The following is a 14251-nucleotide window of genomic DNA, read 5'->3' as shown; positions in this document are numbered from 1 at the left end:
CCCTGTTTTACAGAGCCTGTCACATCTAATGTAGTACATGTCTTACTTGTGGGTGTGATTACTAACTCAGCACACTTTTCTCCCGTGCTCAAGCCTGCTCTCTCCAGCACCTCCTGGTGTGCAGTAACCACAGCTACAGGGGGAGAGGGGTCATCTAACAGAAGCTTCGGTGACTGACACCACAAACTTCTAGTATGCCGTTTTTCTTATCTAATGACAGTGGGATGGGAAATGAGTTAAAGAAAGAAGAAAATCATCAAGGCAGAGATGTATGGGAGAACTCATCCGTCTTCGGCAGATAATATCTTTCTAAAGAGGTTTGTTTATTTTATGAGTATATGAGTACACTGTATCTGTCTTCAGACATACCAGAAGAGGGCATCAGATCCCATTATGGATGGTTGTGAGCCACCATGCGGTTGCTGGGAATTGAACTCAGGACCTCTGGAAGAGCAGCCAGTGCTCTAACCACTGAGCAATCTCTCCAGCCCTAGTGGATAATTTCTAATGAAGGAAGAAGATGTACTAGGGACAGATGTTACACTTATCTGAACATCAGTCCTCAAACCTGGGTTCACAAAATAATCTCTTGTTTATATTAACCCAGGCACTGACCCCAGCTTTTTTTTTTTTTTTTTGTCTTCCTGCTTTTCTTGATGAGTTGCTTAATTCAATATGTATTTATCAAGAATGTAATATGACCCAGGCAAAACCTGGGGTCTACAGTCCTCATAGAGCATAGAGAGAGAGACAGAGACACAGACAGAGAGACAGACAGAGACAGAGAGAGAATGCAATGTTACAATGCTTTCTAAACATCTACTTATTTTTATTTTATAAGTGTGTAAGTGTTTTGCCTGCATGTATGTAGTTTATGACACGTGTGCCTTTGGAGGTCGGATGGGGCATCAGATTCCCTGCGGGTATAGATGGCTGCGAGCCATTGTGAATGTTGAGAGTTTCGTACTTCTTAAGGACAGTAAGTGACATGCTCTTAGTCACGGGACCATCACTCCAACCCTTGTAGACCAGGGTGGCCTCAAACTCACAGAAATCCACCCTTACCTGTCTCTTGGGTGCTGGAATTAAAGGCGTGTGCCGCTGCTAACAAGGAGAATGTGTTTTCCGATTTCGGTAAATGTTATGCGGTACACGAGCAGGCAAAATTGACGGAGAGGGTGTAGCAATGGAGGAGCTTTATCAGAGAAAGAAATGTGAGCTGGGTTCAGGTTAATGAGAAGGAGCCAGCCTCACAACGAGCAGAAGGGGAAAAAAAAAACCCGTCCTGAGTCTGGAAAGCACTGACTAGATTTTTTACGGCACAGGAAGCCAGCCAGTATGGCTGAGTGAAGGGTGTTGGGGGAGGGGAATTGGAAGAGTCACAAGCTTCATAAATGGGAGGAGTTTCACTGCCCACACCCTCCAAGTGGGACCCTCCTTAAGTTGTATGACACATGGCCAGGATAAGGATTTGCTTTGTTTTGGTTTTCAGAGCAAAATCTTAATCACACACACACACACACACACACACACACACACAAGTATATTCGGAGTTGATCATGTTCCAGTCAATAGAGCTCAAAACAGAAGCAGTTAAGTTATGTGTGATGTAGATGTTAAAAGTCCAGTGTTTCGTTGGCTCTTTCCATTCTCTTCTCTTGGCCCCTCCCCTCTCAAGCTCTCTAGGCTGAGCCCACAGTTGGCAGCTGCCCCATCTACCACTTTCCGAGCCCATCCCTCCGAAGCTACTTTGTCTAGAGAGGAGTAAAAGAGGAAATTAGAGGACCGCTAAAAGAAAGGGGCTAAGGGAGCGCACGCACGGTCTACCCTGCCTCTGGGTGATCACAGTCAGCCAGAGGGCTGGACACCGTGCTCCAAATGGGCCCCTGATTGATCGTTGCCTGTCAAGGTCTCCAGGGAAGGAAGGTGATCTCAGGAAAGATGTTGTTAGGGGCGGGTCAGTGAGAGGGACGCTGTGATTGAAAGGTGCCACCTGTCAGATCTTGGGGGAAATTTGAGCCTCCCAGTCCAAGAGAAAGTGTTGTACCAACAGAGCTGTAAACAATGCTCTTCCCAAAGGCCAGGCCTCTGGAAGGTGGGGTGGGGTGGAAGCAAGACTTTTTGCTGAGGGCTCAAAGCCACCAGAGCTTAAAGGAGGATGAGAGTGAGGTTACTCAGCTAGAACAAGGCAAGCGCTCTGAGCTGCAGGCAGAACCCCACAGGTAGGAAACACCGTGGTCCCTTTCTAACCACGTCCTGTATCTTCTAGCCCCTACTCTTACCTTCCGTGAGCCAGACCTTTCAGTGAGGCCCCTACGATGAGAGAAATTCAGGCTACTTCCCAATTTTCTCTACTACATCAATTCTTTCACATGCTTAAAGGAGTTGGGTGACCTTGAGGTCAGACACAGTGGCCTGCAGGTGGGCCTCAGTGAGGAGGGTCAGTGGGGAGAAGAGTAGCAGGTGGAGGCCTTGGGGGGTCGGTAGGATGCCTGAAGTGGGTAAGGTGGGGCCTCGGAACGAGGAGAGAGAAGGTGTCAGAAGCAGAGAGAGAGACGTCACAGAGACAGCAGCCATCCACTCTATGGTTTTCCCTCTGGACTAGGGGAGTTGCACCGAAGAGCTGAAATGAGCACAATATAGGGGTAACAGTTGGGGTTCAGGGGAAAGAGGGGAGAAGGAAGCAGAGAGAAAGCAGGAAAGCAGTGCTGAGGAGCTTCTTTTATGAAGGGTCCAGTGTGCTCTTAGCTGGAAGTCCTCAGCCTTATCCAGTGGCTCTGCCCCACGGGTGACTTGTCCGCTCTTCTGAGCTGGGGCTGTTGAAAGGACCTGGATATGAGGATCTTGTGGGAAAAGTATCTTCAGTACACACTCTAACGCTGGACCCAGGAGACCTTGGTTCCAGGTATAGTTTGGCCTATCTAATTCTCCTATGACTTTAGTCACAGGAGCGCTAACTCCCTAAACCAGACTCCCAAACGATAAAATGGGGTTGCTTATACCTTCCTTGAGGTGTCAAGCAAGGGATGACTAAGGTAAGGTGGGGTCCATCAGTGTGAGCTGTAAGCTTTTGTAGCTTACAGGGGAAGAGGGGTTACCCTGGCTCCTTAGAATTTAGAGCATCTTCACTCCTTGTCTATTTATGACAAGCCCAGAGGGGGAAGCAGAGGTGATGGAAAGGCAGGTAGGTGAGATGTGTGTGTGTGTGTGTGTGTGTGTGTGTGTGTGTTCACATGCATACTGTCTCGTCCCCTCCACCTCACCCAAGTAGTGTGCCGCTCAGAGAAAAGATGTCTGAAGGAAACAGCTATGTCTTAGCCAACTATGCCTCACTCCGGGCATCGTCTTACTGACGTTCAGCCCTCTCTGACTTGTATCACTAATAAATGCCCTGGGGACCAGGTCAGGACCTCACTGTGGCTCAGGAATGGTACAGCCAGTCTTCACTAGGCAAGCTGTGGACCAAGGACTCCCTCCAAATACTTCCCATGTGCTAGCAGCCTAAGCCCTCCACTACCCACACGGACTACGATTTGTTTCCATCTCTAGAAATTAAAATGCAGAACAAACATCACATGGCAAACAGTTGGAGATGGAATCCCATAAGACCCCAGTGACTTTCAGCCCTGGCTCACACCACAAGGACAACAGAGGAGGAAGAGGGAGTGTGTGCCTCGCTCAGAGCCTGAACATGTCCAAGAGGGTAATAGGAATGTTTCGTGGAAAACATTTCAGTAGGAAAAGAGGGCAGAGAGAGAGAGAGAGAGAGAGAGAGAGAGAGAGAGAGAGAGAGAGAGAGAGAGAGAGAGAGAGAGTCCATAGCCAGGTGGGCTTAAGGAAGGTGAGCTCAGTGATATTAAAGCTAGTGTTTAGTTTTTTTAAACTCAGTGGCATTTGATACCTACTTAAGTGCTAAGGATGCTGTGTATCTCTAAGAAAAGCTGGCTATGTTTGGAATAACCTTGGTCAGTGAATAAATGCATCTTCCTTTCCTCCTCCTCCTCCTCCCCCTCCCCCTCCTCCTCCTCCTCCTCCTCCTCCTCGCCGCGGCTGACCTCAAGAACACCATGTAGCGGAGGTGGAGCCTCCTTCTACCTCACAAATGCTAGATTCCGAGCCCGAACCACTCTGCCCGGTTTATACGGTGTTGGGGGTTAGATGGGAGCTTCGTACCTGCCCCCCTGAGCCACAGGACCTTTTTTTGTAATGTGCTTCTACAGAGTACTGTCTGGAAACTCTGATCTAAAGCTGAGGGAATCTCTCGAGCTCAAAAGTGAGTAGCCAGCAGGTCAGGGTGCCCGTGCTGTGACTGTCTGGCTATCCCTCCTCCTCACCACCACACAGGCACACAGCAAGGGGAGCCTTCTTGCGCCGGTATATGACGGGAGCTGCCGCCGTGTTAACTGAGTCTACATATCTTCACAAAGCCCCATCTGCTTCTTAGAAAGGAGAGGGCACCAAAGCCAGGGACCTCTGGACTCCTGTGTGGGGACCAGGGAGACTGAGGTAGTAGACAGAAACAGATCCTGCCTTCTTGCGGCCTGTGCTCTGTTCCAATTTACTGAGGCATCCTCGGTACTCACTCCAAGAAAGTCCTGCCAAGGGCAGGAGGTATTTTTAGCCCATGACAAGAGTGTCCACTTATTGTCCTGTCTGAGTCATGCCCTGAGCCCCATTTGGGAACTGTTTTCTTTGTAACTAGAACCCCAACAACAGAAGGTAGCGGAGGCACTGGCCCTTTCCCCTCCTCCAGGACTATCACTATACTCAAATGAGCATCACCAAGCGAAGGAAGCTTCCCACACCCCAGGAGCAGGAGGCCAGCGTTGCAGGCTACAGAGGATGCGATTCGATTGTCACCAGAGCGAGCTCTTCTCGCCCACTTCTTCAAGAGCCACAGAGGTGGAGGCTAGCCCGCCCAGGGACTGCCAAAGCTCGAGTGCTTTTACATCACGTACTCTGTGACTTGACTTTACGCCATCTCGACTCAAGTTTCCTAAAGGCCTGTCTTGTTTTGAATTAAGTTACTTTTAAATCCAACGATGCGGTTTTTTAGACGCGTTAGATCACCACCGGAGAGGGAGGCTCAATCCCGCTTACTGGAAATAGAAGGGGACTGAAAACCCGCACAACGGAAGCAAAGCAGGGCTGACAGTTCTGTACACCGGCCTGCCCTGGGCTCCAGGGGACCAGCAGCAACTGGTCCTCCCATGATGGTATTAACTTGTGACCGCCTCACTGGCTTAATCGAAATGAGGCAAAAATGATTTTAAAACCACCACATGAGGCTGAGGGTAAAATGATGACTTGCTTGCATGAAGCCCCAGGTTTGGGAATAAATGATGGTGGTGGTGATGGTGATGATGGTGATGATGATGATGATGATGATGATGGTGATGATGGTGGTGGTGATGGTGATGATGGTGGTGATGATGATGATGGTGATGGTGGTGGTGGTGATGGTGGTGGTGATGGTGATGATGGTGGTGATGATGATGATGGTGATGATGATGGTGATGATGGTGATGGTGGTGATGACAATGATGTTGATGGTGGTGATGGTGGTGGTGGTGATGGTGGTGATGATGGTGGTGGTGATGGTGATGATGATGGTGTTGGTGGTGGTGGTGGTGATGGTGATGATGGTGATGGTGGTGGTGGTGGTGATGATGGTGGTGATGATGGTGATGGTGGTGGTGGTAGTGATGTTGGTGGTGATGATGGTGATGGTGGTGGTGGTAGTGATGTTGGTGGTGATGGTGGTGATGATGGTGGTGGTGGTGGTGATGGTGGTGATGATGGTGGTGATGATGGTGGTGATGGTGGTGATGGTGATGATGATGGTGTTGGTGGTGGTGGTGGTGATGATGGTGATGGTGGTGGTGGTGGTGATGATGGTGGTGATGTTGGTGGTGATGGTGGTAATGATGGTGGTGGTGGTGGTGGTGGTGGTGATGATGATGGTGGTGATGGTGGTGATGGTGATGATGATGGTGGTGGTGGTGGTGGTGATGATGGTGATGGTGGTGGTGATGGTGGTGATGGTGGGGTGATGGTGATGATGATGGTGGTGGTGGTGGTGGTGATGATGGTGATGGTGGTGATGTGGTGGCAGTGATGGTGGTGGTGGTGTGGCAGTACAATAATAGTAAATGTGGTGGCACAAACCTGTAATTCTAGCATTCAGGGGACAGAGGCAGGAGGATTAGGATTTCAAGGATATCCTCTGCTAAAAGGCAAGTTTAAGGCCAGCCTAGACCACAGGAAACTGCTTCAAAATAACAATAAAGCCATACTTACCGAAGGGCACTGGGTAAATGCCATCTAACCTCAAGTCAACACGCTCAACTGCTCTCCCTTTAGCAGAGAGAACTCTCCATGTCCTTCCTATTTCCACAGGGACAGTGGGTATTTGATGCCACGCCCAACTAGTACGGGAAGAGGACAGAAGTACAGACATCCTGATTCCTGAGGCAGGGCACCGAGGGGGTGTGCAATAACACCTTCACATCTTCTCTTCCTAGACATGGAGCAGACAGAAGGGAGCCCCTCTGAGGATGGGACCACTGTCTCCCCGGAGAATCCTGGGACACCAGGAAGTCAAGGCACTGCAGAGGAGGTGGCCGAAGGCACAGTTGGGACAAGTGACAAAGAAAGGCCTCCAGATGGGGCAGAACATTTGTGTGACACAGCATCAGAGGGCGGTGCATCAGAGGGACGCCCAGGGGAAGCAGGTAGACTAGATGAGCTCAAGACAGACTTGCAAAGGGAGGCCAGAGGGAAGGAGGAAGCCAAAGCTGACCTTGCCGAGGAGAAGGGTGAAAAGGAAGACACCACAGTGGCTTCTCAGGAAGACACTGGCAAGAAAGAAGAGACAAAACCCGAACCCAATGAAGTTAGGGAGGAAGAGGAGGCCATAGCGGCCTTGGAGAAGCAGAAGGTTGGTGAGAAAGAGACCAGTCTAGAACCTAAGGAGAAATCGGATGGGAACAATAAGGCCACGTCTGAATCCAAGGAGGATGCTGGAGCAAAGGTTACTGTCAAAGAGGCTGAGACTGAATCTCAGAAGGAGGCTGATGTGAAAGACCAGGCCAAGCCTGAGCTTCAAGAAGTTGACAGGAAAGAGACCGGAAGTGACACAAAGGAGCTGGTGGTGAGTGGGGGGAAAGATCTCAAGCCTTCTCCCCACGTGGAATCAAAGCCCCCCTGGTCCCCTTGTTTGTGGGTTTGTTGTTTGTTTGCTGTTACTACTACAAAACACACAAGCAAATCAAGTTAAAGGAGGAAACTCTTGGACATGGTTTCAAAGGTTTCAGTCCTGGCTCCGTTGCTTTTAGGCTCTTGACAAGGCAGAAATACATGAAAGTATATGTTAGAAGGAAACCGTTTTCCTATGGCAGCCAAGAAGCAGGAAACAGAAGGAGACAAGAAATCTCCAGACATAAGATACTCTTTTCCCTGGGCACAAACACTTGCTGAGCAAAAGCCAAGTTCTGAGTTCAAATCCTCAGAACCCACGTCAAAGTCAGGCTGGTAAATTAACACACATTTCTAACCCCAGTGTGCTTGATGGGAGGCCTCGACTGAGAAGAGAATCCTGTTATACACAGACAAACAACAAAGAAAACTTGTGTCTCAAAGAAGGAGGAAGTAAAGGTTATACCTAAGGTTGTCCTCTGACCTACACACACACACACACACACACACACACACACACACACACTGCAGCATGCAGGCGACCATACTCACGCATGAGTCTATTCACACAGGAACACACACCCAGACACATGCACATATCACACAGGGACAAACACATATGCACATCAGCACATAAAAGATAGGCCCTTCAAAGGCACAGCCCCAGTGATAGATCTACTAACTAAGCCCTACCTCCTATAAAAGCCTCAGTCAGCTACAAACTCATCAATAGGATAGTCTGTTGATGAGGTTAGAGACCTCGTGATACAACCAACGACCAACAGAGGTGTGACCACTTTCTATCCATACCATAATACCTTGGGAAAGGTACACTCTTCCTCCACCAGGTATCAAGATACGAGAGTGTGGATAGGGGAAGGGGAGTGTGGTTCAGGCTGCCTTCCAAATTTTCCTGGAGTTCTTAGAAAGCTTTGGGTAGCTGCCTACACAGATCCCGTTCCTCCCAGGAGCCAGGGAGTCCCACTGAAGAGCAGGAGCAGGGTAAGGAAAACGAATCAGAAGAAAAGGCGGCGGTGATTCCCAGCTCCCCCGAGGACTGGCCTGAGAGCCCCACAGACGAGGGGCCCAGCCTCAGCCCAGGTAAGGGACAGCCCAGGACGCTGCATGGCTAACCTGAAGGAGGACATAGCCCCAGCTTCCTTCCGCTCTATTCCTTCTCTCCAGATGGGTTGGGTCCAGAGTCTGCAGCATCTGGAGAGACCAGTCCTTCTGCCTGGTAAGGTCAAGCCCTGGGGTTCCTGCCCCTCCTTTCTCCTGATCCTTTTGAAGTTGATCATTGTCTTGTCCTGGGCCTCCCCAGATCCCAACTTCTAGGATCCCTGGCCCTCAGCCTTGTATCCCAAACAGATCCCAGAAAACAAATGGAGTCAGAGGCATGAAAGATGCCTGGTCTACCTCCTGCTCCGTGGCTGAAGCCTCTTCAGGCCCCCATGACTTCACCACAGCTCTCTAAGAATTCAGTCCTGAGTTCGGACAACGGCTCTGCCATTTACCAGACAGACATGTGACCTTGGTTATGTCACGCAGCTTTTTCACATATGTGAAGTGGACATACAACTGCATGGATGTCCCAGGGTTATGTAGGCGCCAATGGCTAGTGAGCAAAAAGCACTTGAGTACAGTGCCTGGCAGTGGAGAGCCCGTCTTACTCCTTCACCACCCCTGCGTTCCCTTGGGGAAGTGCGACCCGTGAATACTCACCAAGCATTTGCACAGCTTTGTAGCAAGTTCGGCTATCTGACCCTGACCTTCTGTAGGCCTCAGAATCACCTTGTCAGGTAGGCATTCTTGTCCCCACTTTACAGATGGAAAAGCTGAGGTTCTGAGAAGTAAGGTGACAGTCCCAAGATCACACAGCGAATAATAACAAAGCCAGGATCTACACTCAGGCCAGACCCCAGATGCGCCCAGATGCATCATGTGGCCTCAACAGACCATATGCTCCGCAGAGTTAGCTTGAGTTTGTTGATTGTTTCCTTGGCCCTTCCAGTGCTAGGCACAGGATGAGTGTGTGCACTGATCAAGCACACATGTATAGACTTGCATATGGCAGTGACCTCTGCCCAGCCCCCATGCAGCCTGTGCTGTCGGTCCAATCACCGTTCCTGCTTCTGCAATCTCTCCATGTAGTGAATCTTCGCCCAGTGAGGTGCCGGAGAGCCCCACGGAGCCCCAACCCACGGAGAAAAAGAAGGAACGGGCACCAGAACGCAGGGTGTCAGCTCCCACCAGGCCCAGGGGGCCCCGTGCACAGAATCGGAAGGCCATCATGGACAAGTTTGGCGGGTAGGATCCCAACCAGGAGTCAGGGTGGGCTGATATTTCCTGGAGACTTGTGGATGGGGCCAAGGGATAGAGGCCTTGGGGCCAGTAGAAAATCAAGCCCAAACCTTCCACCCGGAGCTAGAGATTCCCCACAGCGGCCCTTTGTAGCATCTTGCCCCTCCCTTCACAGGGCAGCCTCTGGCCCCACTGCTCTGTTCCGGAACACAAAGGCAGCCGGGGCAGCCATTGGTGGTGTTAAGAACATGCTTTTGGAGTGGTGCCGGGCCATGACGAGAAACTACGAGGTGGGTACGGGCTGGGAATACAGAAGGACATGGGACACCTTTCCCTAGGGCAATAAATACTGTGGTGGAGAATCTGAGAGCTCAGATCCCAAAGGGTGGGAGAGGCAGAGGCTGGGCTCTCCAGCCCAGGGGTCGCTAAGGTCTTCTGTTCCCTGCCCGCCTATCTCAGCACGTGGACATCCAAAACTTCTCGTCCAGCTGGAGCAGCGGAATGGCCTTCTGTGCTCTCGTCCACAAGTTTTTTCCAGAAGCCTTTGACTATGCAGAGCTGGACCCAGCAAAGCGCCGGCACAACTTCACCCTCGCTTTCTCTACTGCAGAGTAAGCCTCAGTTCCGGGATGGCAAGTCAGACGGGACGTGGGTGGCCTCGGGGGGCTCCAAATGGGTGCACAGGGTGCAGGGCAGGTAATCAGATGGAGAATACTGCCACATAGCCTGGTATCTGAATTATTGTTGCTTTTTTTAAGTACCTTTAGATTTGTAAATGGCTTAAATAGACAAAATTACTATCCTTGTGACTTATACTCTAAATGAAGAGATAGATCATAAGAACATACATGGAGATAAACATGTAATGGCAGACAGTGAGAGGTGCCCTGAGGAACATTCAGTGGGTAGGAGAGCTGCTTCAGTTGGTAAGATGGTTGCTGCCCAACCGTGAGGATCCGAGTTCCATCCAGGGCACACGTAAAATCCCAAGTGTAACCGAGACAGGCAGGTTCCTGAGCTTGGGGACCATATGGTCTAGCTGGTAAGAGACCAAGACTCAGATAACAAAATGGGTTGTGTCCAAGGTACAGCACCCGAGGATGACTTCTGGCCTCCACAAACCTGCATACACATGTTCATGTGAACACACACATCCCGAGAAAACTTGACATTCAAGCAGGGGAAGGGAGAGAAGAAAGGCAGGACTCGGTATTGGACAAGAAGGCACAGATTTTGATTCTGTGTAACCTCGGACATAGCCACTCTCCTTTATTTCCCACAGCCTCCAAGTCCCATGACGTCTCCTCCTTTACAGAGATAAGAACTCGGTAACACAATCAAGTCCCTGTAACCTATAGTAGGGCCTAACCCACAGCAAGTACTTCAAAAACTCTTGGCTACATCACTGTTACCATAACAAATTATATATCATGGTTACTATGACAATTACTTTGGGATCTTTCTGAGATGTGCACTGAGAGTCCATCTTAATACAAAACCAGCCAACCAACAAGAACATGGTTGCTAGGGAGATAACAAGGGCCTGAATGGGATTCCTGCCATCTTCAACCTCACAACTCCACCCTAGGAGAGGATCCCAGCAAGAAACATCTAAGTCACCAATGGAGACAGAATTATACAGAGGGAATGACCAGCAAGAGAACAACTCAGGCCCCTGATGGACAGCCAAGTGCTTTCCTAAAGCCCATGAATAGTGGTATGTGGCTACAGTTTCAGCACCTCAAGGCTGACGCAGGAGGATTGCTGTAAATCTGAGGGCAGCCTCATCTCTATAGTAAAACCCAACCCATCAGTCAATCAGTCAATCAATCAATGGCTTCGAATGTAGGTCAGTTTGTAGAGTGCTCATTTACCGCACACAAGGACCCGTGCTTGATCAACAGCTGTAATGAGGCATACCTGTAACCCTAGCCCTCGGGAGCTGGAGGCAAGAGAATCAAAAGTTTTAGTCCGTCCTTCACAGAGCTGGAGATCAGCTTGTGATACAGGAGAGTCTGTATCAAATAAATAAACAAAGAAACAAACCCTAGGAATTGGAATGCTGAAGTATCTGGCCTGGAAAGCAAGCTCTCTAGTCTAACCCTACCGGCCACCCACCCGTAGGAATGTGTATCTCCATCAGGAACATGAAAGTATATTGACCCAGCTTTGCCCGAATGTATGTCTGAGGGTATTGGATTCTCTGGAGTTGGAGTTACAGATGGTTGTGAGCTGGCATGTGGTTGCTGGGAATTGAACTCAGGACCTCTGGAAGAGCAGCCAGTGCTCTTAACCACTGAGCCACCTCTCCAACCCCTCTCTCAACAACTTTTTTAACAGCAGGTTTTCTCAAACATTAGTCTAATGAGCTACATACTGCTCATATTAAGGGGAAATCTCACAGTTAGGTGGAGATTGGTGCCCAACCCTCTCTTCCCAAGAGCGTCTCTGAGGCAGGTCCTTAGACACAAGGAAGCTATTAACAAGCCACCAGATGGCCAGGTGTGATGGAATTCGCCTTTAATCCCAACATTTGGAAACTGAGGCAAACAACAACTACAAAATTCCAGCTAGATTCTGTCTTCCTAAAGTGCTCCTCCAGTTTCGTGTTGTTCTGTTGTGGGACAGAAGACACGGCCAGGGACCATGAAGTTCCAGCCCAGCCATACCCGGTGCCGAGTGAAAACTCTAGAAACCAGTGTTTGTCCAGTCCAACTCACTGACTCCTCAAAGGGGGAGATGAGCAGAGGGGTTAAGGTCTTCCCAGGTCCCTACCGGAGGACTGTGGCAGGGTGGGTATTATGTGACACTCCTGGTCTAGCTAAGCTTAGAGACAACAAGAGTAGGGCAGCTCTGCCCCAGGCAAACTTCCCTAACCTAGAGAGTCCAAACCTGGTTCCAAGTAAGGATGACCACAGGCGCCTGGCAATGGAATGGGAGCAAGGCTAGAGAAAACTGAAGGGATAGAGAGTGGAGAGTCATAGTTGAGGTGCCAAGGTTTGAACCCTCACTCTGTGACCGGGAGCTGGTGTGCCCCTCCCCTAGTTCCCATGCCAGTGGTTTGGTTTTCAGCCCCGCCATGGCAGCCCCAAGAGAACATTTCCGCTGGGCCTTCTTGCTCCCATTGCTAGCACCCACGGTTAGTGGGTTTCAGCATCCCAGACTGCTGAGACCTAGTGTTCTCAGAGCCAAGGTGCCACAGGCTTTGGGCAGGCCTGGGGTTGAGTCCCAACTGTTACATTCTTTCACCTGGGACAAAGCACCAAACCCTCTCCGCTCAGTTCCTCCTCTGCTCCTTAGCGATAGAGAGGAGTAACCGAGACCATCTCCAAGCTGATAAGACACCTGGCACCGGGACGTGGGCCCCAGCAGTGATTAGCCCAGCTTATCGGCCTTGGCAGAGCCCAGGGGTATCAAGTAGCCTCAAAGTACAGCCGATACGTTAGAAAATGAAGTCTTGCTAAGTTCCCTGCAGTCCGGAAACACCAAGCAGCCCTGCTTCACGGCCCTCGCAAATGCTGTTTCTCTGCCTGGCTTCCTTATTTACTCTTGAAGCCTTCCTCCAGCACCCTATTGAAATGATCGGAAGCCCTCTCTAGCAATAATGTGGGCCTTTAGCTCTTCTCACCAACCCGATACACCCTCTGCCTCGCGTATAACAGAGTTTTGGCTATGCGCAGCCAACAAGTGGAAGAGTGCCTGGCACACAGTAGGTGCTAAATCAACGGATGATCTAATTGAGTGAAGGTGCTGGGGTTGCTGTAAGCCGGTACTCTGGGTAGGGTTCATGTTTGTCCTCTTAAGTGTTTGCTGTCCCTGCTCCAGACCGCAGCTCTACATGTGGAAGGTCCCATGTTGGCTCCCTCTTCACCTTTGACCCTGTGCTCCTCCTCCTCCTCCCCTCCCCTCAGGAAACTAGCCGACTGTGCCCAGCTGCTGGAGGTGGATGACATGGTGCGTCTGGCAGTGCCCGATTCCAAGTGTGTCTACACCTACATCCAGGAGTTGTACCGTAGCCTTGTGCAGAAAGGGCTGGTGAAGACGAAAAAGAAATGAATGGCAAAGCCGTGCGGGAGGAGGATGCGGGGGCCCAGCTGCCAACCCTGGCCTCAAGCTGCTTTTACGACACCAGGCATAAAACATGCGGCACCAGTATCAACGGCATTAAAAGTACTTTTGCACAATTCTTCTCATTCCTTGCTGCTCTCCGCACCCCAACCAGCCACACGCGTGTAACAGGCGGTGGCCAAAAATAAAAAGAAGCCTGCATTTGGAGCCATGCGTGGCAGTTTGCCCGGTGTCTTTTGCTCTCTCCGCTTCCTCCCACTGAGGGGCGGGGGTGGGACGGACTTCTAGACAGGAAGTAGACAGTCTCTAGACATTTCACAGAATTGTGCTTCTGGGGCCGGTCAATGGGTGGCGCTCTTGAGGTGGCCAACACGCTAACTAATTGGTGTCCAACAAAATTGATCATTCCTGCTTCGGCTGAAGTTCTGCCCTGTGCTGGCCCACCGTATCAAAGCTCAGTTGCTGATAGAGGACTCGTCTGGCATATACGAAGCTGTGGGTTCTTCTCTAGCACCAGGGAAGGAAATGCTTCCCAGGATGTAGGAAGAAACAGGGTCGCTGCTGATTGACAGAAAGACTTGATCAATGCACTGGTGAGCTGTTGCCTCGAGCAAAGCACTGGCGTCCCCCGTAGACCTTTGGCAGGCCCGCCAGAGGATGCCTTAATTAGCTCCAGCAGTTAAAT

The 14251-nt window shown here is 50.4% G+C and overlaps 1 protein-coding gene across 2 annotated transcripts; it reads left to right on the top strand.

Moving 5' to 3' along the window:
* The first annotated feature begins 2085 nt into the window (after positions 1 to 2085).
* SMTNL1 (smoothelin like 1) lies at positions 2086 to 13777 on the top strand. Of its 2 annotated transcripts, none has more exons than XM_080927409.1 (8): positions 2086 to 2222; positions 6525 to 7153; positions 8166 to 8298; positions 8383 to 8434; positions 9349 to 9504; positions 9674 to 9788; positions 9958 to 10109; positions 13410 to 13777. In XM_080927409.1, the coding sequence occupies exons 2-8, from the start codon at positions 6527 to 6529 to the stop codon at positions 13552 to 13554; spliced, it is 1380 nt and encodes a 459-aa protein (XP_080783535.1). In that variant the 5' UTR covers positions 2086 to 2222; positions 6525 to 6526; the 3' UTR covers positions 13555 to 13777. The 2 variants fall into 2 exon arrangements, with proteins under 2 accessions (XP_080783535.1, XP_080783536.1); XM_080927410.1 differs by lacking the exon at positions 2086 to 2222 and adding an exon at positions 3605 to 3703.
* The last annotated feature ends 474 nt before the right edge of the window (positions 13778 to 14251 follow it).

Source organism: Micromys minutus (assembly GCF_963924665.1).
Source record: "Micromys minutus genome assembly, chromosome: 13".
NCBI lineage: Eukaryota > Metazoa > Chordata > Mammalia > Rodentia > Muridae > Micromys > Micromys minutus.
The sequence above is the reverse complement of the archived record's forward strand: the minus strand, read 5'-3'. Positions and strand labels throughout refer to the sequence as shown.

Excerpts from the sequence above, each read along its gene's own strand:
- SMTNL1 (XM_080927409.1), top strand. The coding sequence starts at position 6,527 with ATGGAGCAGACAGAAGGGAGCCCCTCTGAGGATGGGACCACTGTCTCC. Across the intron at positions 8,299-8,382 it reads GGGGCCCAGCCTCAGCCCAG|ATGGGTTGGGTCCAGAGTCT; the intron begins GTAAGGGACAGC and ends CCTTCTCTCCAG. Across the intron at positions 8,435-9,348 it reads GAGACCAGTCCTTCTGCCTG|TGAATCTTCGCCCAGTGAGG; the intron begins GTAAGGTCAAGC and ends CTCTCCATGTAG.